This window comes from Squalius cephalus (genome assembly GCF_949319135.1).
Source record: "Squalius cephalus genome assembly, chromosome: 3".
Classification (NCBI taxonomy): Eukaryota; Metazoa; Chordata; class Actinopteri; order Cypriniformes; family Leuciscidae; genus Squalius; species Squalius cephalus.
In genome coordinates this window covers 60869321-60897243 of record NC_137124.1, presented here as the reverse complement: position 1 = coordinate 60897243, position 27923 = coordinate 60869321, and the positions used below count along the sequence as shown (strand labels likewise).

General features: G+C 41.8%; 3 protein-coding genes across 6 annotated transcripts; 2 read left to right on the top strand and 1 right to left on the bottom strand.

The window, feature by feature from the left end:
* Positions 1–38: 38 nt before the first annotated feature.
* On the bottom strand, positions 39–6020 carry chchd7 (coiled-coil-helix-coiled-coil-helix domain containing 7). Of its 4 annotated transcripts, XM_079865075.1 has the most exons (5): positions 5922–6020; positions 4515–4624; positions 4008–4106; positions 390–505; positions 39–357 (listed from the first exon to the last, which is right to left on the bottom strand). In XM_079865075.1, the coding sequence occupies exons 2-4, from the start codon at positions 4572–4574 to the stop codon at positions 401–403; spliced, it is 264 nt and encodes an 87-aa protein (XP_079721201.1). In that variant the 5' UTR covers positions 4575–4624; positions 5922–6020; the 3' UTR covers positions 39–357; positions 390–400. The 4 variants fall into 4 exon arrangements, with proteins under 4 accessions (XP_079721201.1, XP_079721200.1, XP_079721203.1 ...); XM_079865074.1 differs by having other exon boundaries at positions 39–505; XM_079865077.1 differs by having other exon boundaries at positions 39–505; positions 4515–4596; positions 5922–6016.
* A 320-nt stretch (positions 6021–6340) lies between these two features.
* plag1 (pleiomorphic adenoma gene 1) lies at positions 6341–22060 on the top strand. The gene is made up of 3 exons (XM_079865031.1): positions 6341–6489; positions 10232–10558; positions 17121–22060. Exons 2-3 carry the CDS (start codon positions 10335–10337, stop codon positions 18055–18057), a joined length of 1161 nt encoding a protein of 386 aa, XP_079721157.1. The 5' UTR covers positions 6341–6489; positions 10232–10334; the 3' UTR covers positions 18058–22060.
* A 970-nt stretch (positions 22061–23030) lies between these two features.
* rps20 (ribosomal protein S20) lies at positions 23031–26842 on the top strand. The gene is made up of 4 exons (XM_079866476.1): positions 23031–23198; positions 24441–24540; positions 24723–24796; positions 26630–26842. Exons 1-4 carry the CDS (start codon positions 23196–23198, stop codon positions 26810–26812), a joined length of 360 nt encoding a protein of 119 aa, XP_079722602.1. The 5' UTR covers positions 23031–23195; the 3' UTR covers positions 26813–26842.
* Positions 26843–27923: the final 1081 nt, after the last annotated feature.

The window sequence follows — 27923 nt, the reverse complement described above, 5'->3', positions numbered from 1 at the left end:
TTTTAACGTATAATAACGGGCTGTATCATTGTTCATACTTCCTAGATCTCTGCAAACATGGTATTTTTGATACAAGTAGGAGAATTCCCAGGTTACGAGTTGTAATTACGAGATCTAAACTGCTAAACGTGGACAATCAGGCATTGAGGTGTTATAACAACACTAACATCATGACTTTCTGTGAACAGTGCGTCTGTGAAAGGCATTAAATGAAATAAACTTGACACGACACCCACTCGTACTCAAAACACGTTCACGTTTGAATGACTGAACACACATGACATGATTCAGTGACGGACAGCATTAGAGAATCCCACATGACATGATCCGATGATGTCACGATGATGTCAGCGGAGGATCTGATGATGTGACGATGATGTCAGCGGAGGGTCTGATGATGTCAGTAGGGTTTTCCTCCGAGAGCTGAGAGGATCTGATCCCGCTCCTCTGCGCTGGGCATGTCCGGCTTCACTCCGTCTCTGCGGCGCTGGAGCATCACTGCGTGCTGGAGCCGGGAGACACTCATGATTATTCATATTAATATTTGCATGTATATACTGTGTATATATATTTATATTATATATAAATATTTTATATATATAAATAACACATTTTTCTTAAATATATATGCATGTGTGTGTATTTATATATAGAAAATAATTATACTCCATACACACACATATGTTATGTAAACACAAACTTTTATTTTGGATGCGATTAATCGTGATTAATCGTTTGACAGCCCTAGTTTTTATTTATTTAATATTTTATGGTGCTAAATTATATATATGCAACAGTTATAATGCATTATATTAATCCCTTTTTGATTAGACATGGAGATGAAATCTCCACCTTAAACTTGTGGAGTACAGACTGAAGTTTGGTCTCTGTGTAATGAAGACACCTGGCAGATCATTCCTGAGGTGAAACAAGTAAAAAATTCAATTAAAAAATTCAATTAAAAATTATAGAAGTTATAGAAGTTTAATTTATTCTTATAGAAAATGCACAAAAATACTATTTTAAGTTTTTATAAAAAAAATTTTTTTTTTTTTTTTAAAAGCCATAAATCTACACGAGTTGTGTTCCAGATGTGAGGCTGATATCTGGAGGAATGAGCGTTCAGTTCCACACGCTTCCACTAGAGGACATTCGTCTCATTCATTTCCAATGCGCTCGTATTTAAACGCCAGGAGTTCAAATTCAAGGACCATTAAAGGTACAATATGCAAGAATGTTTTGCCACTAGAGGGCGCTACATTCCAAACAACAACAGCAGCGTAGCTTGATGAGGATGTGAAGGAGCGTGGAATGATGGGAACTGTCGTTTTAAACTCCACCGTGGATGTAAATCAGTCAATCATGTTCATGGATGAGGCTAAGTTCTGTTTTTATAATGACATGCTCTTTGTGGCGAGGGGGGCGTGGTTCAGCGCGGTCTGTAACGGGAGAGAGAAGAGACGAGCGTCCCGCAAGTAGGTCAAGTGCAAATGACGAACACCTCTGTCTTATTGCTGTGATCCGCGTGGAGAGACGCTTATAAGCCGCGCTGGAACGAGAGAGAGACTGGAGAGAGAGAGACTGGAGAGAGAGAGACTGGAGAGAAAACTGGACGCAGAGAAAGAAAAGCGGTGGATCCGAGCTCTCGTTGTTGAACTGTTTTGTTCGTCGCGGTTGCCACGGTGAATGCGCGTTGTGCACGACTTTTGTTTGTTTTGCTTTATTTTAATAAAGTACGAGTCCGTCACGCCGACCCCTGTCTTCTTCCTTCCTGACTCTTGAACCTCATCACACTTTTATTTCATTAAAATGAATTAACCGCAAGAAAAGTAAGGTTTAATACTACATTGGTTATCATAGATGTTACTGTATGTCGAATTCACTGTTGTGATAACGCGGCGCAGTTTTACGTGTTCTAAACAATTGTTGTAAAAGTACATTCGAACACTCGAATACCCACATCATTTGCCAAAACACTGATTAATCTTTATGTATAACAGCTATATTTATTTACATGGCCATAAACACCAGACGTGATAAACAATGTCAATAAACTAAACACAAATCTAAAGCAATAATACTTCCCATAAACATAACTATTACCGAATGCTACATGTGGAAAATATAAAATTAAGCATGCTTTGACAGAACCAGCTGCAATCGGTAAAGAATAATTGTGCTCCATAACGACTGCACGAAACTAGCTAACGTGTGTTGCTTGATAGACGCTACAACTACAACTTCCGCCTTTGTCCAGGACTCCACGCAGGACGAGCGGAAGCCGAGGGGAACGCGGATATGACGCCACTGACCGGCGACTCCCAGCCCCCCCCCCCCCGCTCTAACGCCCCGTTTCCTTGGTTAAAATCACAATTTCCTCACGATTTAAAAATAGTTGGAAACATTTGGGATATTGTAAGTAATCAACTTAACAAAATATATAACACTGGCCTTGAGATTATGGGATATTTTAATGCAAGATTCTTACATATTGTACCTTTAAACCTTTACCAAGTTTCACCATTCCAAAGAATTAAAAAAATCATACTTTTTTTTTTCTGTAAGAGATGGCGGAAGAGCAGCGGGGTTAATGTAGCGCGAGTTAATGTGCGTTTCAGAAGAGTGATGAGGTTTGACATCAGAAGAGCCTGATGAACTCAAGCAGGAGGAAATAAACAAGTTCAGCAAGAGAAGATGTGCAGTGAAGTTAGTCTGACTTCAAATGATGCGGTTCCAGATGCTTAAATAATATAAAACACATCTAGGCCAAATCTACACTGTTGCATGCTGGGAACACTTTCAGAATGGTAATTCCTCTACAGAACGCGGTTGTGGATTGGTTGGTTATGCCGGGTTCACACTCCACAATACTCGTGTCTGTTACGATAGTCAGATTATGTGGTTTTGACTATCGATTCATTTTGTTGTAAAAAGGTTATTAATTTAGTTCATTTATATATACAGCCGCTCTGGAGAGAACCGTGATGTCGTCGTCCAGCTCAGTTCAGTTCTCATATAATGGTGTCAATGCAGGAGATCAATATTATTGCTGAATATTAAAATAAATGTTAAATTTAATCTCCCCAACTAAGCAAGCCAAAAGTCAATGGCAACAAAGGTGGAAAAGGCGACAGTAGCCGCGTTTCCATTACCCTTTAAATTGCGCAAATTGAAATTGCGAATTGAAAATACGCCCAATGGAAACACGTAATTTTCGCAAAAACTCCCATTTATCGCCAAAAAGTTTTTCCGCTCGCATGAGGAGGTTTTTCAGGCAATTCGAAAAAGAAATATTTAGCAAAACTGCAATGGAAACAGTTTTTGCACATTTACAGGTCAGCTGACGTAGATGACGCGGTGTGTTTGGACAGAATACGAGACAGAGCTCTTTATTAAACTCATAAAAGACGAAAGAATTACAGGAATAATGGATTCTAAACCTCAAATAAATGCCACAATCAAGACCTGGAAGCAGATCTAAGGGAGAAACACCCAGAAACTCCTCATATGAGCCGCTCACAGTATAATAAGGGTCGTTCCTCACCATTAATGCTTGGAAAACACACACACATCTCCTTCCATTAATTATAATGGCCAGTGCAGTGGCTGGGATATAGTAGCCGTTGCCATGGTTTCTGGAATGATTTAACTTATCACGAGGAAAAAAAGTTTTAGTCGCATAACAGCGGTTAATGGAAACGCCGTCATTTCGCAATAGTTTTTTGTCGACATTTAGAAAAAATAATAATAATAAAATTAAATTAAAAATTAAAAAAAATCGCAAAAGTTTTGCGCAAATCTGTAATGGAAACGAGCCCAGTGGCAGGAACGAAAACTCCCGGTCCTCGATGTCGATTGTCGTTGATAGGCTGAGCTAGCGACTGACAGCAGGCTAGGCTAGGCTACAGAAGCGGCGTGTTCTGCACTGGCTCGTGTCGTCAGAAAGACCGCGTGTGAACCCGGCGCGAGACAGGCGGAAGTGAGGCTCAGTGTCGGTCCAGACTCACCCAGTACTTCCGGCAGTTCTTGTACCGGGTGAAGTACGCAGAACACCGGCTCTTCTCGTAGTTGTACGCGTCCATGCACCTCTGAGAACCGTCGCTCTCCTGCGCGTTCACAAGGCAGATCGCATGTAAAGCACAAGACACAATATAGCATTAGCAGCCCAGACAGAAACAGTGCCGGCGCGGATCACATCCGGTACACATGGATTACACACGGCCCGGATCCGGCTCAGATCCGGTAAACATGGATTACACACGGCCCAGATCCGGCTCAGATCCGGTACACATGGATTACACACAGGCCGGATGTGTGCCGGATGTGTGCCGGATGTGGGCCGACACTATGTTGCGATACACTCGTATTGCCTTTAGAATTACAATATAATTAGAATTTTGCTAATATTTAAGAAAGAAATTGGAATTTAGCTTTTTCGACAACCCTAATTCAGACAGAAGCATTGATATCTTGTGTAGATGTTTAGATAGAGTGTGTGTGAGTGTGTGACTGACCTCGATGCACGGGTTAATGTCCTCATTACGAACTTTCCGTGCGCTCGATCTTCCGGCCATCCTTCAGCTTCATCAGCGTTCGCGGGAGTATCACACCAGACACGGGATTTCTGTCCGTGTGAGAGTATACATCAGTCGAACTAGTACTCGACTACGTGATTATGAGGATAGCTAAACTGTTTTCATTAAAACATACGGTTGTTGACAAATATGAAGAGGAAAATAACACGTGCAGATTAAATGCATTCATTTTTGTGGAAAATCAACATCTAAAAACAAGGAATATGATCACTTCAAATTAGCCCATTAGTTAATAAAGTTTCCCATTTATTAGCTACTCTAGTCTATGATTTATACCTGATCCCGGATCAGTTTTACACATTTGTAGGCATTTAATGTCACATTTGTATATTAAAAAGGAAGATTTGCTGTTAAAAGTCTTACAGTTTAAACAAGCTCTCCATAAAAATAACAAAACAAGCCTTAAAATTTAAAGGTGAAATATTTCCCTTTAGTGATTAAAAACAAAACTGCATCCATTTTGCATAAGAAAAATTCATTTTCAAATTCTTGATAAATAGGGAAGCATGACATTGACAAAAATAAATAAAAACATTGCAATTATTTTGACATGTGTGATTTCTATTTGAAATACAAATACGACAATCTCATGTGAAAATGTGTATATTAATTGTGCCGCTTTATATCTTTACTTTAATTTTACATTCAATTTAATTAAGTATTAGTATTATTTTAATATTCTCCTGCAGTTCCCTCACACACCCCTAGGGGAAACCCTGAGTCTGGATAAACGTGGCCACTGTAAAGAAGGTCAAATACTCACTCAAGATCATTTCTTCAACATTTCCTGAAGGGAACCAGAACGCAAGGATGTTCAGAAACTCAAAATCAAGTTTTTATCCGGTGCTAGCGAACATTTTAGAATAATTTGCCAACAACGCAAATATTGTGCAAAATTACATATTAAACCTTCTAAATATTTATAGAAATATATTTTTATTGTAAATGTATTGATTGCGGTAATTAATGTATTTTTTTGCATTATTAAAAAGTATGAGATGACGTAAAGTATTAACGCGGCAATTTAAACGGCATTGATACTTTACGTCATAACGAATAAAGAAAACGAATTTAGATTCTCCACGCACACAATAAACGCCTCAGAATTAAAAACCATAGTGAGAACTTAGTCGTCCCTTAAATCGCTTCAAAACAAACAGTAATCTCAGTCATTCAAACTAACGTTAGTGTTCAGAAGACCGGCGATTTAGCGTAACGCAACGTATAACTTCTATTAAATTACAACAATAAGGGAACACGCTCTACAGCAAAACACAAGCTGTGTTTGTCACTGGAAACAGTGAGTTTAACGTCGCAAATACTTACATTTTTGTCGCACAAGAACACTCAACCTTCCCTCATGTCATGTCAGAGACGCACGTAACGTCTGTCACAACAACACAACGCAACCTAACTATTTGTAGGTGATTGACAGGCGTCGACGACCAATCAAACTGCAGGACGGAAAGCGTCACCGGTTACGGTCGCGTGAATTGTCACCTCTTCCATCCAATGGGGCTCGGAAGATAACTGTTCTACCCGCCTATTGATTAAACATATATTTAAACGAAGTGGCAGCGATTGACAGAAACACCGACGAGTCCTAAATTTTAGATTTTCTGAAGGGGAAAGTCAGTGGCGCTGAAATCTGCAAATGACAGTTTGTTACACAAATCACGAGCGCGAGGGAGGAGGGCGTATCGGTGGGCGTGGCCTGGGCTGGGGTTGGTTGCATCGCAGCGCATATACACAATGGCTGCTGGAAAGAGGGGAAAGCAAACAATTTTTAGGCCCGCCGCGTCTAGCAAAAAATATGAGAAAAAAATTATTAAAAATCCGGGAAATAGTTGAAAGTCAAGAAAAACACCCTAGAAAGGATGTTAACGCTCCTACGGTGAGTTTTACGCATATTAAGAAAATTGTTACGGCGTTCTTTAATTAAAATATCGGGGTTATTCAAATTATGAGAGAGGGGAGAGCTGGAGGGGGGAAAAAGTTTTGTGTTAATCAGCGCAGAGTCTGAAACTGAAGAGAACAGCAATGAAAGACTGAATTATGCAGAAGATCGAACATTATTCTGGTGTTTGTTTCTGTCAAGTCACTTTGCGCGCGGACGAATGTCAATAAACAGAGGAGTGTAGTTGTGAAAAGTTGCAAAAAGTTTTTGAAGATTTGTTTTCTCTGAGAATAATAGCGACGGGATAGCGTGGCGAACTCACGCGCGTGTTTAAACGCTAAAAAATGCGCGCCGCGCGAAAATTCTGACAGGATTTGTGATACAAGGACCTTTCCGTGTTTAATAAACACGCTGTTTAATTTCGACACAGTTTACAGAGTTCGCAGTGTGTGAGTCGCGGTCAGCGTGTTTATGGACTATATTAGGGGTGTCATTGAGTCACTATAGCGAGAGAAGCTGCTTGTCAATATCGCAAACAACCAAAATGGTGGGAGAAGTGAAGGACTAACTAATTATGAGATGCTCTGAGCTCATCTAGAGATTCTGCTCTGACAGAAAGTCCCTCTGTGATCAGGATGTGATTGGTGGATCATAAACATTAAAGTAGCCTACATAATAATGAGTAATAATTTAATGAGTTTTGATTGACACTGGCAGGTCAGTCATATATAATATCAGAGTTATTAGTTGTTATTGGACGCGGGTGTGGTGCGTTCCCGCAGAATCTCAGCACAGATTTACTGTATAGCCACAATCAATAGTTTCATATGCTCGTGCATGTGATGATGGTGATGATGGCGCTCGTGCGGCATTCTGCGCGAAACTGTTAAAATCGGGAAAAAGTCTATTTTTAATGCGCAGTCGTTTCAATGTTTATTTGATGTGTGTGTGTGTGCGCGCGCGCGTGAATATATGAGTATTTCTATAGTAGTATATGGCGGATTGTATGATTCCCATCTCATCTGCGGTGGTTATAAGCACCTCCATCCTTCCTTCCCCCCTCCTGATGCTCTCGTTGAAGGCTTCGAGCTGAAGGGGGTCATCGGGTTTACCGGGTTTACCGCGCAGTTGTTACGGATGTTCTTCTTCTGTTGCTGCGAGTGGAAGAAAGTTCGCAGTCCTTCAACAAACTACAGAACACGTCAGAGGTTTCCCGCGCAGAGCTGGTGTCGCAGAAAGAGAGTTAGCGTCATAACAGGCTCAGATTCGCACATTTACACCTCGTAATGCTTGTTTAATGTCGCTAGGTTGTCTAAAAGGTGAAATGATTGTTGGATTGCGAAATGAAATCGCTGTAACATAATTTTTTTTTTTTTTAAAGTCGGTAAAAATAGAGCGCAATGTACTGTATAAATATGAAGGCTATTTTACAGGTGTTTCACCTGTATTTTGAATATTTTATTGTGTCGTGTTGTAGGGTAAAACGACTGGATAATTTACATGTTCCGTTCCGTGTTTGTTTTACAAATAAGATTTGGTGCAGTAATTTGACTTTGAAGCTTATAGTTCATCAAAGTAGATTGTTTTTTTGTTTTGTTTTTTGCTTAATTTGCGCTGAGAACTAAATGTTTTATTTGGTATAATTTAAAACTGTTCAGTCACAATTTAATCAGGTAGCTAATGAAGTTCTGACGGTTCTTTCTCTTGTATGAATTATTTCTTACTGAGATGCATGAAAAATGATGTGTAACTAAACGATGAAACTCTGTAGGCATTAGCAATATTGCCCAAAGAGACCTAAAATTCAATACAGTATATTTTTATTATTATTATTTTTACATAACTGTACTACAGACCAGAAATGTGTTCAACAATATAAGAATATTTTGGGGGAAACTATTTTAATTTTGTTCTGTAATAGTTTGTACTTAAATATATATAGTAATTTAAGCTAAATTCATTTTATAACAGCATCATATATCTCTTTTAATTTATTTTATAACTGTTTTAATTTGCCTTGCTTTTATTTTGTGATTATTTTAATTCCTTTCTGTAAAGCACTTTGAATTGCCATAGTGAATGAAATGTGCCATATAAATAAACTTGCCTTGCCTTGAATATATTAGCCATTTAATTAGCACAATTTAAATACTACAATTTTTATGTAATTTAAGTCATTTTAGATATTTTCATGAATCATAGAAATTAAAGAGCTGATTAGATGTTAGAAGACATACAAGAATAAATTAATTGGTTTAAACTTATTTTTTTTTTTTTTTTTTTAATATGTATGTTTAAATATTTACAGAGTTGTTGGATATATCCAGCATGGAACAGTTATAAAGGAAAAGTGTGAGAGAAAACATTTATTCTGGCTGGTGTTTAATTATTAAAGCTTTAAATTGGCATTTGCCCTTTGACTCTTCATTGCCAATATTCAGCTGGAATAGTAAAGACGCACATGAATTGTGTGAAGTGAGGGGTTTGTATAGCATTAAAAACGTGTAAAACAATTGCGAGTTAAATTTATAAAGTGATTTTATACATTCATAAAGTGAATGCAAACCCAAGGCTTCGTAAACGAGAAGAGCGAAACACTGCTGAGGTTATTAACGAGTTTTACTAGATTCTGAGGGGTCCTTTACACGACAACGATGTACTAAAAACGTTTAAAAACGATTAAAAACGCTGTATTCTGCTGCCAGGCCAGTAGGTGGCGATGTCACAGTGTAAATAAACACTACGCACCTATAGACTGAACACGTAATACGCATGATGTCACCATCTTCACAAATTTGCGTTTTTGTGATGATAACGTATAGTTTTCAAAAGCTTGCGTTTTCAGACCCCCAAAACGCCGATGTCGTGCAAATGAACGGCCGTAAACAACATATAAAGAGTTTTTACTTGAAAACGATGCCGTGTAAACGGCCCCTTAGGGGGGTTTTCATGCGCATGCATGTTACGTGTTCATTCTAGAGTTTCTTTACAAAGTGACAGCGCCATCTACTGGCCTGGAGGCAGAATAAAAGCGTTTTTAACAGTTCTCGCGGATCTGTGTGAACGGTGAACGGTGAAAGGAAAAACTTTTACGTCTTAGTACATCGTTGTCATGCAAACGTACCCTAAAAGAATGACATTCAAAAATTGGATAAAAACAATATTCCACTGACAGCATTTGCCTGATCTGATGTTTTTTTTACATGTAATGTAGAAAGAAGCTTCCCCTTTTACGCAACACATATCCTGTATTGTTTTGAATGTTAAGTGTGTATTTATTGCATGTTTTGTTTATTTTTATATTAATGCAGCGTCCCACTGTCTTCACAGAATTTACACTTTACAAATAAATCAGCTTACAAGTGGTTTACGCTGCATACTACAATGGCATGGCACTGTTATTATTCAGTGATTGTGCCAATTAATGCTAGCAACTTGTTAAAAACAGGCTACTAGCAATGTGCTAATCCATGCTAGAAACATGGTAGCATGTGTTAAATCATGCTAGCGATGTGATAATCAATCGTGGAAAAACATGTTAGCAACGTTTTACTGACTGAATAAAATCTTCAAACTTCAATTTTTTCAAAGTTATGTCATCAAACTTTACTAGATTTAGCTAATGTATATATTAAATGGGAAGTTATTGTTATTATATGGGTTTTTGGCTTCAGAAAAAGCTGTAACATCTCTAAAGTGTATTTTGTAATGTTTGTGTTTGTTACTATCTATTTCTCAGGGCCTTGCGTCTCTGCTGTGTTGACGATTTGGGCTTTTGCGCGCTCTCTGTGCCGGGACGTATCGCTCGTGTCCAACGCATGGCTTGCTGTCGCTAGGTTGCCATGGCAACAGTATCTCCCAACGAGGCGGCAGAACACTGTCGAGTGAGGAAGAGGAGAGTAGAGGGGAAAGCGAGGAAGAACTTCTCCTGTCAGTTGTGCGAGAAGGCCTTCAACAGCTTGGAGAAGCTGAAGGTACACTCGTACTCCCACACGGGGGAGAGGCCGTATCGCTGCACACACACTGACTGCACCAAGGCCTTCGTCTCCAAGTATAAACTCCTACGGTAGGTACTTGTATTCTAACAAACAATTTAATGCCCATTATAGGTCTCTGATGCGAACCCACTCTCTCTGAATTTGTACATAGGCGAGTAGAGACCCTTTCTTTTGACACTTCATTTCATTTCCCTTAAAACTCACCAAAATGACATTTTTAAAGCAACACAAAGGAACATTTTTTACCTTAAAATAATGTTTCCAAAATCGTATCAGTGGTTCATCAAGTCGTAACAGGGTGAAAGGCACTTCTGGATTCGCTTTGCAGCCCCATATCTGCTATCACCACACTATGCAAGTTTGCCAAACCAGGTCGTGTTTCTGTAGTTCGAATGAGACATAAGAAAACTACAAATTTGACTTGCTTTACGTCAAGCATGACAATAGTCATTATTTAGTTTTTCTTTGTTTCTGATGTCGCAATACATCATACTTTCATGAAGTCATGCAACATACTCTACTTTGTCTGTGGACATCGTTCATTCCAAAGCCGGTGCTGGATAAAAAGCGAGACAGCGACAGTCGGCTGCGGGCGGCGAAATTATTTCCGACAGCAGTAATGGACAATTCCGCTTCCAACCTGTAGGGTGACCGAAGAGGAAAAGTTCCTTAGTGTTGCTTTAAACATTTTTTCTTGAAAAAAATTCTTCATGCCTTAAAATAGCTTGACTGTAACTCGACACCCTTGCCTCATTTAGTATGCGTGGTTCTATGAATATGCAAATGAGCCCTGCCTCCACTCACTCACTCAGCTCAGAGATCCACTGGTTGACGATCACACGTTGATCTGATTGGTTACAAGGTAGTTTGTGACGTCAGAAACACCAGCGATTTCAAAGCGTGTTTTTGAGACTGTCTTTGGTTCACTGCAGTTTTAAGGAGGAAATACTCAGCAATGGTGTCGACTTATGAATTTACACATGCTTTGTCTTAAAGCAGATTAAAAACACCACATAGACCACATTAAAAACAACATTAAAAGATGGATTTTCACCACAGGGGGACTTTAATGATTACTTTAACCTGTTCTCCAATTAATTAGCTATTTTGTTCTTGTATTTAAGTCCTGTCTTTATTCAGCTCTTTGTTCTGTGTCCACCAAACGCACTCTCCCGACCGCTCGCTCGTTCAGGGCACGCCTCCCAGGGAGTGGTCCTCGTGACAATTTTGCTGCATTCGTGATTCCAGCCCCACTCCAGCCCCAGAACCCAGTCAGCCTTCACCTGTGCCCACCACAGACACGGAGCCAGAGCCTGCCTTGGACAACGAGCCAATAAACCAACCTGAGCCGTACCCCGTCCCGGAGCCTGAGCCCAATGACGTGACCAGGTGCGCGAGCCGGCAACAACGCCTTGTGATTCTTGTGGTAGTTCTTGTGGTATCCGCCCACACTCCCGCCACTGATGCTGAGCTGCCACTGGCCTCTGACTGTGAATTATTCCGCTTAATCTCCCTTCACCGCTGGTTCCGCCTAGCCGAGTCTCCTGTTTCTACACTGGTCCCGTCCTGGGGTGCGTTTCCCAAAAGCATCGTTAGCCCACTATGGTCGCAAGTTCCGTCATTATCAGCATAGTTCAGCGAGTCTGTGTTTCCCGAAACCATCATTCCAATGAACATTCACAAACAGCATCGCAAAGTTGTGTGTTTGGAACGAAAGCTCTCGACCTGTGGTTAGAAGCAGAGTTTCTTGTTTGCATGACATGTGGACTCAATAAATCCTTATCTTGAGCAAAATAAGCAATCTGACATTCAGTACAATCTGTATCTTTAATTTAAAATACATACAAATGTCATTTAAGTCTGTTAGTTTGTCAAGAGATTTAAAGCGTCATTTTTGAAGAGTGCGCATGTGCGTACGTGCTCTAGTACGTAAGAACGAGCCTATGATTGAATCCATAAATAAAGCTAAATAACTGAGAAAAAGTCCTCAGATGCCATGTTCTTAATTATAGCAAAACATCTAGCATTAATTCAAACTCAAACAGATTAATTAATAGTAGTTATTACTCCCCTACATATGTGACATCATTAACCAACGTCCAATTTGCGACAATACGGTTCCGGGAAACAGTTGTGACTAGCTAGTTGACTTCTTCAATGATGCATCGTACTATGGTAGTGAAGCACTGAGTTACGGCGTTGTACGGGGAACGCACCCCAGCCCCATGTTGTCTTTGCACCCTGTGATCCCTCCCAGCCTCCCTCTCCCACCTACTCTACCAAAGCCAGCCAGTTCCCCAAAACCTGTCACCGCTGTTTTCTGTCAGTCCCTCGGCTCATGCTCAATTCCATCTGGTGGTGTGGATCTACCTCAATCCTTCCAGTCCCCAGCTCTATCTTGGTGTGAGGAACCCCTCTCTCTGCCTCCAGCCACTGAGCCCCAGACTCCACCTCCGGCCTACGTCCCTTCAGTTCCACCATGGCTCCATGCTCCCTGGTCTTGACAGGGGTCCCTCATCCCACTGGCTCCTTCGTCCCTCCATCTTCACCTTGGTCAGGCGTCACCGTTTCCACCACGTGATATCTGGCCTTCGGCTATGCCTCAGCCCTCCATCCCTACGGACCTTCAGTTCTGCCTTCCCTCTGGCTCTGCCGTTGTCCTCAGTTGCTCCAACTCCACCGCTGTCTTCCGGGTCCCCGCCTCTGCCTCTGTACCGAGAGCCGTCAGCTCCACCTTGGCCCTCCAGACCTGTGCTGTCACCCTGGATCTGTGTCTCCTCGGCTCCGTTTGGATCTCCACCATGGCCAGCTCTGTCACAGGAGATCGCATCCCTGGTCCCTCCTCCTAGGCCTCCACTATGGCTCCCCCTCCTGCGACCTTGCCTTGGATCATCTTGCTGGCTTTGGCCTGGCTCCTCCTGGTCCTGGCTCCTCCTGCTCCTGGCTCCTCCTGGTCCTGGCTCCTCCTGCTCTTGGCTACTCCTGCTCATGGCTCCTCTTGGCTACTCCTGGCTCCTCTTGGCCACTCCTGCTCCTGGCTCGTCCTGCTCCTGGTTACTCCTGCTCCTGGCTACTCCTGCTCCTGGCTCCTCCTGATTCTGGCTACTCCTGCTCCTGGCTACTCCTGCTCCTAGCTCCTCCTGTTTCTGGCTCCTCCTACTTCTGGCTACTCCTGCTCCTAGCTCCTCCTGCTCCTGGCTCCTGGCTCCTCCTGCTCCTGGCTTCTCCTGCTCCTGAATCCTCCTGCTCCTGGCCACTCCTCCTCCTGGCTCCTCCTGGCTCCTCCTGGTACTGGTCCTGGCTCTGTCCTGCTCTTGGCTACTCCTGCTACTGGCTCCTCTTGGCTTCTCCTATTCCTGGCTCCTCCTGCTCCTGACTCCTCCTGCTCTTGGCTACTCCTGTTCCTGGCTACTCATGCTCTTGTCTACTCCTGCTCCTGGCTCCTCATGGCTACTCCTGCTCCTGGCTCCTCCTGCTCCTGTCTCCTCCTGCTCCTGGTTACTCCTGGTCCTGGCTGCTCCTAGCTCCTCCTGCTCCTGGCTCCTCCTGCTTCTGGCTACTCCTGCTTCTGGCTACTCCTGCTCCTAGCTCCTCCTGCTCCTGGCTCCTCCTGCTCCTGGCTCCTCCTGTTTCTGGCTACTCCTGCTCCTGGCTCCTCCTGCTCCTGGTTACTCCTACTCCTAGCTCCTCCTGCTCCTGGCTCCTCCTGCTTCTGGCTCCTCCTGCTTCTGGCTCCTCCTGCTTCTGGCTCCTCCTGCTCCTAGCTCATCCTGCTCCTGACTCCTCCTGCTCCTGGCTCCTCCTGCTTCTGGCTACTCCTGCTCCTGGCTACTCCTGCTCCTAGCTCCTCCTGCTCCTGGCTTCTTCTGCTCCTGGCTTCTCCTGCTCCTGGCTCCTCCTGCTCCTGGCCACACCTCCTCCTGGCTCCTACTGCTTCTGGTTCCTCCTGCTCCTGACTCCTCCTGCTCCTGATTCCTCCTGCTCCTGGCTATTCCTACTTCTGGCTCCTTCTGCTCCTGGCTCCTCCTACTCCTGGCTACTCCTGCTCCTGGCTCTTCCTGCTCCTAGCTCCTTCTGCTCCTGGCTCCTCCTGCTCTTGGCTTCTCCTGTTCCTGGCTACTGCTCCTGACTCCTCCTGCTCCTGGCTCTATTTTGATTTAGTTTTCATTAGCCGCTTTCCGACCGGAGGAACCTTTTCACAGTTCCTAGAACTATTGGCTAAAGTACCCGGATGTTGGCGTGTTCGCACCGCAGGAACTAGGAATGATTTTAGTTCTAGGAACTCCATTTGGAGGAACTAATTTAGCTCCTACTTCAGAGTAGGGTCTAAACCAGCACTATAGGAACTACCCGTGACGTTAGTGTACGCTGATTGACCGAACGCACGCGGAACACCAGCACCCGCCATTTTTAAAACAGCTAGGATGTAAACACACAGATTATAGCCTATATATTTACTCCATAAACTAACTATACAAACATGGAAAACAGTGATAGATGGGTCTCTAAACCTTTATGCTGAAGAGAAAATCCAACGCAACTTTGAGGGGACCAAGCCAAACATGATTATGTTTATCTGCCCAGCTAGCAACACTGGACATCAACCACACGGCATAGGCTAATAACCTTTATTTCATATACTGTGTACTTTCTATAACAGTTCTATCTGACATATTAAACAGTACTGTTAGACAGATCGCTAACTAATAAACACAGAGAATGCGAGCATTGTTTGCTCTGGCGTTCTCAGCGCCGCCAAAAGAAAGGTCCGTCGTGCCGTCAAAATAAAAGTCACCGTGCTTGCATCACTCCCTTACCCCTCCTACCAGTTCCTATGGTCACTTGGCCAGTGCGAACGCAAACAGCAAAACCGAGTTTGGGGGAGAGTAGTTCTTAGAACTGTTTAGAAGTGGACAGTTCCTAGAACTAAGTTTCTGTAACTACTTGGTCGGAAAGCAGCTATTGTGTTTAAAGCTGCCGTTGGCAACATTTTTTTGATCAAATTCAGTGAAATTGACACTATAATCCGACAGAAAAACATAAATAAGGTGGTTTTAGAAAAAAAGCCGAGCTTCTAACTCCACCTGGAGCGTGTTATTTGTTTTGCAAAAATCCACCGCTCCCGTCTCATCGGGTCCAATCAGCGCAGGGGGGTGTGCGATCTGACTGTCAATCACAGTTCGTGCACACGCCACAGATCCCCCCCCTCCCTCGCGCAGACGCGCGCATTACAATATCACATGCACACGACATGCTTGAAGTTCGCCTGAAGATTGTATGAAGCGTGATGGCGGAGAGAAAATCTACTAACAAGCTTCCAATTCCTCGGTTATTGCTATCTATGGATAGATTAGCCAGGCCAGCCTACCTCCGAGTCCATGGTGTTGATCGATGCTGAAGAGATGGACGCGTTCACAGAAAATCAGGTACACACGCACTGACGATGGGCGGGTGCTCGTTGGTAGTGGGGAGGGGCATGAGAGTTGTAAACATTCAAAATTTTGGCTAAGTCCACTCAATCTGCCAGACTTGCCGACGGCAGCTTTAAGTTATGTTCCTGTTTGCCTGTGTACCCTGTCATTTGACCTTGTTTCCTGTATGTTTGATTAATGATTCCTTTCACCTGTTCTCAAGTTAATTAGCTCTTTTGTTCCTTTTTGTATTTAAATCCTATCTTCATTCAGTTCTTTGTTCGGTGTCTTCAATGTTAAGGTGTTGTGAAGTCTATTTCACAATAAAAAACTACTATATTTGCATAGAGTTCTTCGTAAAATCTTAACACATTTTCCAAGACCACAATTTCATTAGTGGCTTTCGCACCAGAAGAATCTTTTCATAGTTCCTAGAACTGAAGTACGCGATTTTTGGCGTGTTCACACCACAGAAACTAGGAACGATATTAGTTCTAGGAACTCCTTTTGGAGGAACTAATTTAGCTCCTACTTCAGAGTTGGGTCTAAACCAGCACTATAGGAACTACCAGTGACTTAAGTGTACACTGATACACTGACCAGCACCCGCTATTTTTAAAAAGCTGTGTAAAAACACAGATTATTGCCTATATTTTTAATCCAGAAACTAACTCTACGAACATGGAAAACAGTGATAGATGCGCCTCTTAACCTTTACGCTGAGGAGAAAATCCAACGCAACTTTGAGGGGACCAAGAGAAACATGATTATGTGTTTCTGCTCGGCTAGCAACACTGGACATCAATCACACGGCAAACGCTAATACCTTTTCAAATCCTGTCTACTTTCTTTGTATAACAGTTCTATCTGATAAAATATCAGACAGGACTGTTAGACAGATCGTTAACTAATGAACACAAAGAATGTGAGCACTGTGAACTCAGGCTCTGGCGTTCTCAGCGCCGTCAAAATAAAGGTCACAACAAACGCGGCTTACGTCACTTCAGAGTTCCTACTGGCGGTGCGAATGTAATCAGGAAAATGTTCCTAAGGGAACCATTAGTTCTTGGGGAACCACCCTGGTGGCTAGGTTAGGTGAACGATGAACTAAGTTGCTAGAACTACCTGGTGTGAAAGCCCCTATTATATGACATTTGGTCATCAAAAGGATTAGCTCCTGGCATGGTCAGTGTACACTAATGCATATTTGTGTCCATAGGCACATGGCCACACACTCGCCAGAAAAGACCCACAAGTGCAGCTACTGCGAGAAGATGTTCCACCGTAAAGATCACCTGAAGAACCACCTCCACACACACGACCCCAACAAGGAGGCTTTCAGCTGCACGGAATGCGGCAAGAGCTACAACACCAAACTTGGCTTTCGAAGGCACCAAGCCCTTCACGCTGCTCACCGTGGAGACCTCACCTGCCAGGTGTGTCTGCAGTCGTACCCGAGCACTCCCCTGCTGCTGGAACACCTGCGCGGGCATGCTGGGAAAAGCGCTACCGCGACTAAAGAGAAGCGACATCAGTGCGAACACTGCGAACGGCGCTTTTACACCCGTAAGGACGTGCGACGCCACCTGGTGGTGCATACGGGACGCAAGGACTTTCTGTGCCAGTATTGCGCTCAGCGATTCGGCCGTAAAGACCATCTTACCCGCCATGTTAAGAAAAGCCACGCTCATGAGCTGCTTAGGGTGAAGGCGGAGCCTGTCGATTTAATGGAGTCTCAGTCCTCACCAGCATCCGGGCCACTCACGCTAAGATATCCACTTGGTCATGCTTCTTACTCGCCAACTCCGCCGCTAAGGGCGGAGCTCGAAAGCTATCTCCTCGAGCTACAGGCTGAAGATACACCCAAGCTGAGCGCTTCCGCCACGGTGACTGGAGAGACGACGTCGTCCCTGGACTTTCTGTCTCCACTGTTTAATTTTCTGCCTTACAGCCAGGGGGCGGGGCCTACTTTGGGAGTGGCTTACAACCAAGAGGAGGGGCTTCTGGCCACGCCCATCCAAGACACACCGGAGCCTCTTAGCCTTCTTCACACAATCTCACACTCGCAAAGCAATGCACTCGCTCCCAGTTACACACACCCACCATCTCTGAATACAACCACCACCCTGCCTCGCTTCCACCAAGCCTTCCAGTAGCACAAATACATTCACAAACCAACAAAGTGCACTTTTTATCATCAACTTAGCTCTTAATCAAGTTCGAACAAGCACAGTCCAACAAATCACCGCATTTTAAAGGAAAGTAGGGATGCTCCGATATTGACATTTTGGCCGATACCGATAACCGATAACTCTTCATATTTGAAAGCCGATAACCGATATATTGGCCGATAAATCTAGATCCAAATTTTTATATAATTTTTGAGAGCCTGATTACAAAAACATAAGTCTCGCCATTAAAAGCCACGTCCCAAACACACAATTATAATGCTCTCATAATAATTGTATGTAGCCGATATGACAGACTTGCGCTGCACATGTTGCGCATAACTGTATTTTCCTTTATTTCAGTCATATTTCAAGCAATTCAAAACCATCGTGTTGAACAGTGAAGTGTCTCAGCTGAAGGAAATAATTCCATTATTTATCGGCTTAAATATATCGGTCATATTATCTTATTAGGCCGATATATCGTGGATTCTTAAAGGAAAGTCTTGAGGACAGTATCACACGTTTGCTCATTCAAGAGATTACAGATGCATTGCTCGTTTTATGTTCTAGAGGTGTTTACTGTAACTGAATATTAAGAAGCAGAGCTCAGTTTGCAGTGACTTTTAGCTCTCAAAATGCCGACAGAGACAGTGCATAGTTTTAATGTCCTCTCATTATTAACACTAGCGGTGTCGAAGTTCCATCAAAGCTAAAAGATCATTGATCTAATGTTGTTTCCATCTCTTTGTGTTTGTTGTATGGCTCATGAACTGTTGGGTACTGAACTACCAGCGTTTTAGTGACCATGTCACAACTATTTACAGCCAAAGGCAACCAAAACCTTCATAGCTATAGAGAGGAAGGCTCATCTCGTTATGTTTTTTGTTTTTTGATGGCTGTTTGCCTTCATGCTGCTGCTCGTTGTAAGGGCCTCAAAGGACACCAGCGCAGGAATGCTTCACAATTCACACCAACAAAGGGAAAGAAGGACGAAGAATCCCACACACACACACACTCTCTCTTACTTTATTCAACCTCATCCGAATGCTGGCTGTTGCACTGATCAAGGCTAACGATGAACCAGTTTTTGCTGTCTCGGCTTATAAAACTCCAAAATACAATCTGTGACATCACCTTGACTTCTCTCTGAACATAAGCTGAAGATTTAGTCTCTAAATCAAATGAAGGTTTTTTCGCATTGACAGCGATTTTGCAAAGTCATTGGTTTTCAGTGGGAGTTGGCGATTCGAGGCGACACAAGGGACTCGACTTGGCCAGTGACGCAATGTGTCGGCTACTAACAGGAGTCCGCACAGATATGATGTGATGGGTCACATGATCTGTCCCAGAATGCAGCAGTTGAGTAGTAATGCCTCAGAATCAGTGGGGGGGGGGGGGCTGAAAGTCAAAAAGGTTGAGGTTCACTGCTCTAGAGACCAGTGTTGGGAGTAAAGCTTTACAAGTAACTTGAGTTGCGTAATCAGATTACTTTTTTAAAGTAACGAGTAAAGTAGCGCATTATTTTTAAATGTAAATCTCTCTGGGCCCTATCATACACCCGGCGCCAGGCGCGACGCTAGTGTGTTTAGCTAGTTTCAGCCCGACGCAGTTTTCATTTTCTCGTCCTGCGCCACGATGTTTAAATAGCAAATGCATTAGCGCTCATCTGTGGCCCATGGGCTGCTGGTCTGAGAACGAGTGTGTGTTCAGGAGTGTTGATGGAGCGCTGCTAACAGACTGAGCCGTTGACCGACTGAAACCTGCTCTAAAGGCAATGGCGCAAATTATTATTTTTTGTTATTTAAAGAGCGCGTTAGTAATGTGAGCCTATAGGCGGGTCCATAACGCGCATACACTCTGCTTATTACACACACACACTCTGCTTATTACACACACACTCTGCTTATTACACACACACACTCTGCTTATTACACACACACACTCTGCTTATTACACACACACTCTGCTTATTACACACACACACTCTGCTTATTACACACACACTCTGCTTATTACACACACACACTCTGCTTACTACACACACACACTCTGCTTATTACACACACACTCTGCTTATTACACACACACACACTCTGCTTATTACACACACACACTCTGCTTACTACACACACACACTCTGCTTATTACACTCACTTTGTCCTGTAGATGGTGTGCTTGCACGCTTTAACCTCACACACACACACACACACATACACACACACACACACACACACACACACACACACACACAGCTTTAATCTCGCGCACGAGCAGATCTGTTTCTTCGCTAAAGAAAAGAGCGCAACTGGCTTTTAAAGGGAATGGGAGACGAGACTCTGATTGGTTTATTGCACGTTACGCCCCAAACACACCCATTACTCATTAAGAGAATAGGGACGGCCATTTTAGACCAGCGCCGGGAGCGCCGACCATGTTTCCCGTCGTTAAACTGCGCTTGTGCCGTGCGCTTTAGACCATGCGCTTAGATCGTTAAAATAGGGCCCTCAGAGTTACTAATATCTGAGTTACTGTTTCAAACAGAGTAATGCAAGTTACCCCCCCCGATTTATTGACCTCTACTGTACAACCGTGAATTTGCATTTCCTTCAGCCTGAGGCTTATTCAATTCACTTTTGCTGTGAAAATGCGTGTTATTAAAAAGTAAACCATCAAGCCCATCAGCCCAGGTGAGAAAGAGTTACGCAAAAGTAATGTAACACTTAACCTTCCATAAAGAGTAAATAAGTAACGCAATTAGTTACTTTTTAGGGAGTAACTCAATATTGTAACACGTTACTTTTAAAAGTAACTTTCCCCAACACTGCTAGAGACACGTGTGTGTGTGTGTGTGTGTGTGTGTGTGTGTGTGTGTGTGTGTGTGTTGGGACAGAGTCTGTAAATGTCCTTTTGATTTAGTCCGTCGGAAGCTGACGGTTGTTAAAAGCTTAAACATTCAGAGAACCTCCTCCGTTTGGGGCGTATGTTTCATAATAGCACTTTCAGAAAAAATAATATGCCCTTTATTTTGTGAAAGTAACTGTCATAAATTAGTTTAGCTATCATAATTAGCCTTTAGAAGATTTTAAGCATACATACACAATGCTACATGTGTGATATTTTTTACAGGTACACTTCATACAGTGTTGATTTGTTGTTTTTATTGTTGTTGTTGTTGTTGTTTTGCTTTATTGCACAAAATATCAAACTGTCAGTGTCTCAGAAACTGAGGCTTCAGCCAAAAAAGGTCAATTCAAGCAAAATCACTTTAGCAAGTACATTCTGCATTTACAGCGTTTTACAATCGCTACGGCACATTTTTCATTACATTTTTACTCTTCACACAGTCCTCCAAACCAACTTTCAGTAAATTTCACATCCAGAATGTCTCAAAAAGTCATTCTTCTATGACACTAGCAAAGGTTTCACCCAACAAACACTTTATAACAGCATTACACAGTTCATGTTACATGATGCATGTTTACATCGCAGTTCAAAACGACCCCTAAGACTTTAAGAAATGTGTCCGAGCGATTGTAAAGCAGACTGAAGCTGAACCTGTAAGTGTCTGCTAGCTTCAGGAACCGTGTAGATCTGTGGCCTGGTGACCCGCCTCCGTGAGGTCATCTGAATGAGTGAAGGCGTTCATTTATTGCTGCTGAATCGTGGACGAGTGTGTGTGTAGGATTACTTTATCATTGGGAGCCACGAACTCTCCTGTTCATTGGTACAATCACAACACCGAGTGTTTCTGAGTGACGCTCTGCAATAATCTGATGGAAATGCTGCTAAAGGACAGTGTAAAGCCCTGGTGCTGCGACAGACCCTCTCCTCGCTTTCAGAACATTTCAAACTGTTTTAAAGTGTGTGTGTGTGTGTGTGTGTGTGTGTGTTTTGGGGTTATGTGAGCCATATTGTTAATGTATTTGTAATATGGTGCATATATATCATTTAGAGGATGGATGATATGGATAGATGAAATAGCATTCCAGCCATAATTATGTGTTTTTTTTAATGTATCTGTAATGCCATTCTGTGATAATGGCCTGCTATTGCTAATCATGCATATTTTACTTTAATGTATTTTACGAACTACTGTTGTACATGTATAGCCTAAGACAGAATCCCATATATATATATATAAATATATATATCTATGTGTGTGAGTGTGTGTGTTGTGGGAAGTGCTGCCACAGCTGACGAGTCTCATACTGATAACATCATCCAAAGAGAACGTTATTTATTCGCTGGCTAGCCGTGTCAGGTGTGTGTGTGAAGGAAGGCAGGCTGTTGGCAGCTGTGTGTGTTTCTGATGAGAAGTGTGTGTGTTCCTGATGACAGGTGTGTGTGTTTCTGTGTGTGTTCAGACGACCTTTGCTGCTATGTGAGGAGAGGAGAGATTTGGTCCAGTGTTAATACTGTCCACAGTACTGAATGATCAATAAACACGAGAAGGACTCACTTTACCAAGAGTTTCTTTGTGTGTGTGTGTGTGTGTGTGTGGAAAGTATATTCAGGATGAGAAAAAATTACATTCAATGTGTATTTTGTTTTATGAATTACAATTTCTGTTTAGTTTCATTATTTATTTATTTATTTACATTTATTTTATGTAAAAAAAAAAAAAATCTGTTTTATGAATTACAATGTTAAAATGTCTGTTCAGTTTCATTATTTTTTTAAATAGATTTTTATTTTTTATTGAAGCCAAGTTCACTTCGTTATAATGGCCATCATCCTCAGTGATCCCACACACACACAAAAAATCTGTTTTATGAATTACAATGTTAAAATGTCTGTTCAGTTCATTATTTTTTTATTTTTTTATTTTATTTAAATGTATTGAAGCCATGTTCATTTATCCGTTATAATGGCCATCATCCTCAGTGATCTCACTCAGCGAAAAATAATAATAAAAAACAAAACCCGCTAAATACTCTTGTTCCGGCGGAAGTGCTGACGAGGCGCTGACGTCACGCAGTGCCCGTATGCTGCGTATAAAAGCTGGAGCAGGCCCTTTTTCCGCCCTTTTGTGAAGGATCGAGTTGAGATCCCGTTGCTCTTCCTGACTCACCGCTGTTCTTCTCAGCCTTTGATACGAATAAGTCGGTCAGGAATTAATAATCATGGTAATTTGATGTTATACTAATATCATAAGTGTTTTTGTCGCTTATTGTGTTTAGGTCTGTTCGTGCATCGGAGTAAACACGCGGCGCTGTTGATCTTTCCGAGGGCTCGTGGTTTCTGAGAGATTCGCGGTCAAATATTATTTTATTTACCGTTTTATGCCAAGCCTTTGCTCGTTTTTCTATTTAACGTTGTTTTTGGCTTAACTTAAGTTTAAGGTTAGAAGAAAAAAGTATTTGTACGCATACTAGCTTCACGTGCTATCGTAAATGTCCGACTTCCCACTTCTAAAGTCGAGTTTCCGAGCTCGTCGGCGCTTTGTTGTAAAGTGCCGGAATCACGGAGGACGACAGGTTTATTCTTGCTTTTATATTTTGGGCAAGTCTTATTAAAGTCAAAATAATATTTAGCGTCTCATTCATATAAACATTTCCCGCGCTATCTAAATGTTTATATGTAGATATGCACTACTTTAACAAAGACTAGGCGATGTAACTTGTGGGGGAAAAGTCTCGGTAGTACTTGAGGACGTTCATGTCCGATTTCCTACTAGGAAACTCGTATTATTCGTAAATGTTTTTAAAAGAAGTCTCTTTTGCTCACCAAGGCTGCATTTATCTGATTAAATACATAGTTACTTGAAATATTTCACACATTTCAGAAATCATTCTAATATGATTTGCTGATCAAAAAAAACATTAATTCAAAAGTTTGGGGTCAGAATTTATTTTTTGGAAGGAAATTAAAGAAATCAATACTTTTATTCAGCAAGGATTCATTAAATTGATCAAGTGAATAGGACATTTATAATGTTACAACATAATCTATTTCAAATAAACCATGTTCTTTTGAACTTTCCATTCAAAGAATATGTTTTTTACATATTACTGTTCAATAATAATAAATGTTTCTTGATCATATTATACTGATTTCTGAAGGATCATGTGACACTGAAGACTGGAGTAATGATGCTGAACATTCAGCTTTGATCACAGGAATAAATTACACTTTACTATATATTCACATAGAAATATTGTGAAACATTTCAAATAACTTTATGTATTTAATCAGATAAATGCAGCCTTGCTGAGCAGAAGAGACTTCTTTTAAAAACATTAAAAAATCTTCCTGATCCCAAACTTGTATATATTCTGAATAAAGGTAGTATATGTTTTATTTGTGCAGGTCTTCAGTTTAGTGTGTGTGTGTAAAGATGTTTAATAACAGCACGTGTGTGTTTACAGGCGTTTAAAGACACCGGTAAAGCCCCGGTCGAGGCCGAGGTCGCGATCCACCGGATCCGCATCACACTGACCAGCCGTAACGTCAAGTCTCTGGAGAAAGGTGTGTGTGTGTGTGTGTTTACCGTAACCTGTCTGTGCTAAACACGGCAATGAGGAGGACAACATGTGAACGACTTCAGCATGAGTTATAATATACGCTATTCTGAGCCCTTTTCCCCTGAACACTCGTGTGTGTGTGTGTGTGTGTCGGATGGGTCTTCATTAATCATGTTTTCTCTGCAGTTTGCGCTGATTTGATCCGAGGTGCCAAAGAGAAGAGCCTGAAGGTCAAGGGCCCCGTAAGGATGCCCACCAAGGTGAGACCCGTTCTCTCGTACACACCGTTCTTAATGTACACAAAACGTACACAAGTCTTAAATGGTCTAAGAAAAGTTAATCATCATTACAAAGGTCTTACATTTTGTGACCGAAATCAGGAATTGTTTTTTCAGGATTGATTATTAAACTTCAGAAGGCGATGGTTTAATGAAGTGCTGCTTGTGTCACAGTAAACGCGCCGCTGTTGCTCAACACCTTTCAGAAAAATTCACCGTTATTAATAAACCGGTTTTATCAGGGTAACTGTTATTTCTGCTTTTCCATAAGCGCCACCTACTGGCAGAGTGGAAAATCATAGCAAAAATTAAACAATATTTTACGTAACAAACAAATCGAGAAGCAAATGTCTTATTTTGAACCCTTTTTAAAAAGATTTAAAGGCTGAAATGTGAGGTTTATCATTTTATCAAACTTTTTTTGTACGCTTGTGTTTGAACTGTTTGGTTTAAATCGTACAGTTTTATGATGGGATACATAGACGTTGCTCTACCCTGCGCGCGTGGGTATTGTGCGGGTGAGAGCCTGCAGATGCCTTGTGACGGCGTGGGGGAAAGGTACTTTTAAAAGTAGTGTTACAATATGGCGTTACTCCCTAAAAAGTAACTAATTGTTACTTTGTTACTTTTTATGTAAGGGATAATGTATAGAGAGGCGGTTGTTATAGCGAATAACAAGCCCGACAGGCTGAACGAGACCCCGACGCGAAGAAGAAAATAGTCCGTTCCGCGTCCATAGCAACGCGCTGTTTTTCATGGCAACGGTCTGTTATCAAGAAATAACAGACCGCATTCTACATTCAATTCCGAATTCAGCCAAGCCATGTAATAAGAAAAGTTATTTTTTTCGCAAGACAATTTTTTTGCCAATGTAAAGGCTCTTTCACTGCAGAAGTGAACCTGATGAGCCTCCGTCTGGACAGTAGAGGTCAGTAAATGGGGAATCAGTGTAACTTGCGTTACTTATTTTAAAAAAAGTTACTGATATTTGTTACTTTTATGTAATCTGATTGCGTAACGCGTGACCTGTAACACCGTGTCCTAACCAGACGCGATAAGATTCCAGCGGGACAGAATTTGTCTGCGAGATCCGTCAAAATCAATCTAAACCCACAGCCAATCAGAACAGTGTGTGGGTGGAGTCAGCAATCAGAACAGTGTGTGGGTGGAGTCAGCAATCAGAACAGTGTGTGGGTGGAGTCAGCCAATCAGAACAGTGTGTGGGGGTCGGAGTCAGCCAATCAGAACAGTGTGTGGGTGGAGTCAGCCAATCAGAACAGTGTGTGGGCGGTGTCAGCCAATCAGTTTAGCGTGTGGGTGGAGTCTCGCGGCACCAGAGAGTAATCTTGACGGCACTCGCAAGAAAATTTATAAGTCGCTACATAATCAAATTCACAAATATTACACCATTTAAATATTAAAAATACATAGGCTGAGTTACTAAAACAATCTTTGTCAAAGAATACACTTGTTTGTTCACAGTTTGAACGTTCTTGTTTCCATTTAATTTCAGGATCTGAGGGGAATTATCCATCGTTGCTTTTACAGCTACAAAGCTGGAGCACTAAATGATATTCAAAGTCACATTACACGCTTTTAACATTAATTAAAGCACATAAACAGCACCTGAGATCATCATTGCCGTTGTTACAGCGCGACGTCGCAGAAAAATAGAAACCGTTTCTGAAATAGAGTCGCGGCTGGTTAGGACAAACTCTGATTAACATGGAGAGGCATGTTCTCGCGTTAGTGACTGTCCTGTGATGTTGATCAGTGTTGAGTAAAGTGTTCCCCTGGCTCTCCTCTCTCATTAAGACCCTGCGCATCACGACCCGTAAGACCCCGTGTGGAGAAGGCTCCAAGACCTGGGACCGGTTCCAGATGCGGATCCACAAGCGCCTCATCGACCTGCACAGCCCCTCGGAGATCGTGAAGCAGATCACCAGCATCAGCATCGAGCCCGGCGTGGAGGTCGAGGTCACCATCGCAGACGCCTGAGCTGTCCGAACAATAAAACTACTTCTCACATCTCGAGTCTCTCCTGTGTTTATTCTCACACACACACACACACACACACACACACACACACACACACGACTGTGTGTAGAAAGATCTGTGGGTTTTGGTCTTCTTTACAACACAAACTTAAAGGAAAAGTTGCAATACTGATTCGTATCTTGTTCTGAAGAAGAAACTACAGTAGTCGACATTTGAAGTGGATCAAAACCTCTCATTAAAGTCATACATGAGTTTTGAACCATACCCGTTCTTGTCTCAGGATGAACGTTTTTGATCCGCTTCAAATGTTGACTAATGTAGTGCCGAACATAAGATTCAGTGAAACACTCTGAAAAATGAGTGTTGATGTATAAGATTGGCCAAGAGATTTATTATTTTTTTCAGTTTTTTTTTTATTCTAAACAAATAAGTGTAAACTGACAAAAAGCAAAGATAAATGCGTGAAAGGGAAGTTAATATAGACCCTTGAAGCACCATAACTGAAGATCTATGCTCATTTTCTTTGAAACTTAAAAGGAATAATGAATAATATGGGCAATTTTTTTTATAATAAAAATAAGGTTAAACTGCCCAGAAGTATAGATAAACAGTGTGAATGAAATTAAAAGACCTTTTCAAGCACCATAACTGAAGCTAAATATCTTTCCCCAGTGAAATTATATATGCACTCTATAGTAATATTAGTAACCATGATATTAACATGGACTAACAATGAGCAATACTTCACTTATTGATCTAGGATAATGTTAATTGTGATATTTAACACATTTATGATCAGAAGTAAGTTTACATAATATTAATGTTTTTATTAAAGAGTAATGCTGTAAAATTAAATTGCTTTGTTGATGCATTAATGTTAAATGCATTATGAATTGATACGTCATACTAATAGACAAAGTATTTTTGCTTGAATGTGGAAGCCATATTCATGTAAACTTTAAAAGCAGAACGTTTAATAATAAGAGGAATTAATTAAATAAATGTGCAGCGCTCACAAAACCTAAAATGTGAATTTGTAAGAATATAAATATTTCGGTAACACTTTACAAGAAGGTTCATTAGTTAACGTACTAAGAATGAACAATATTTC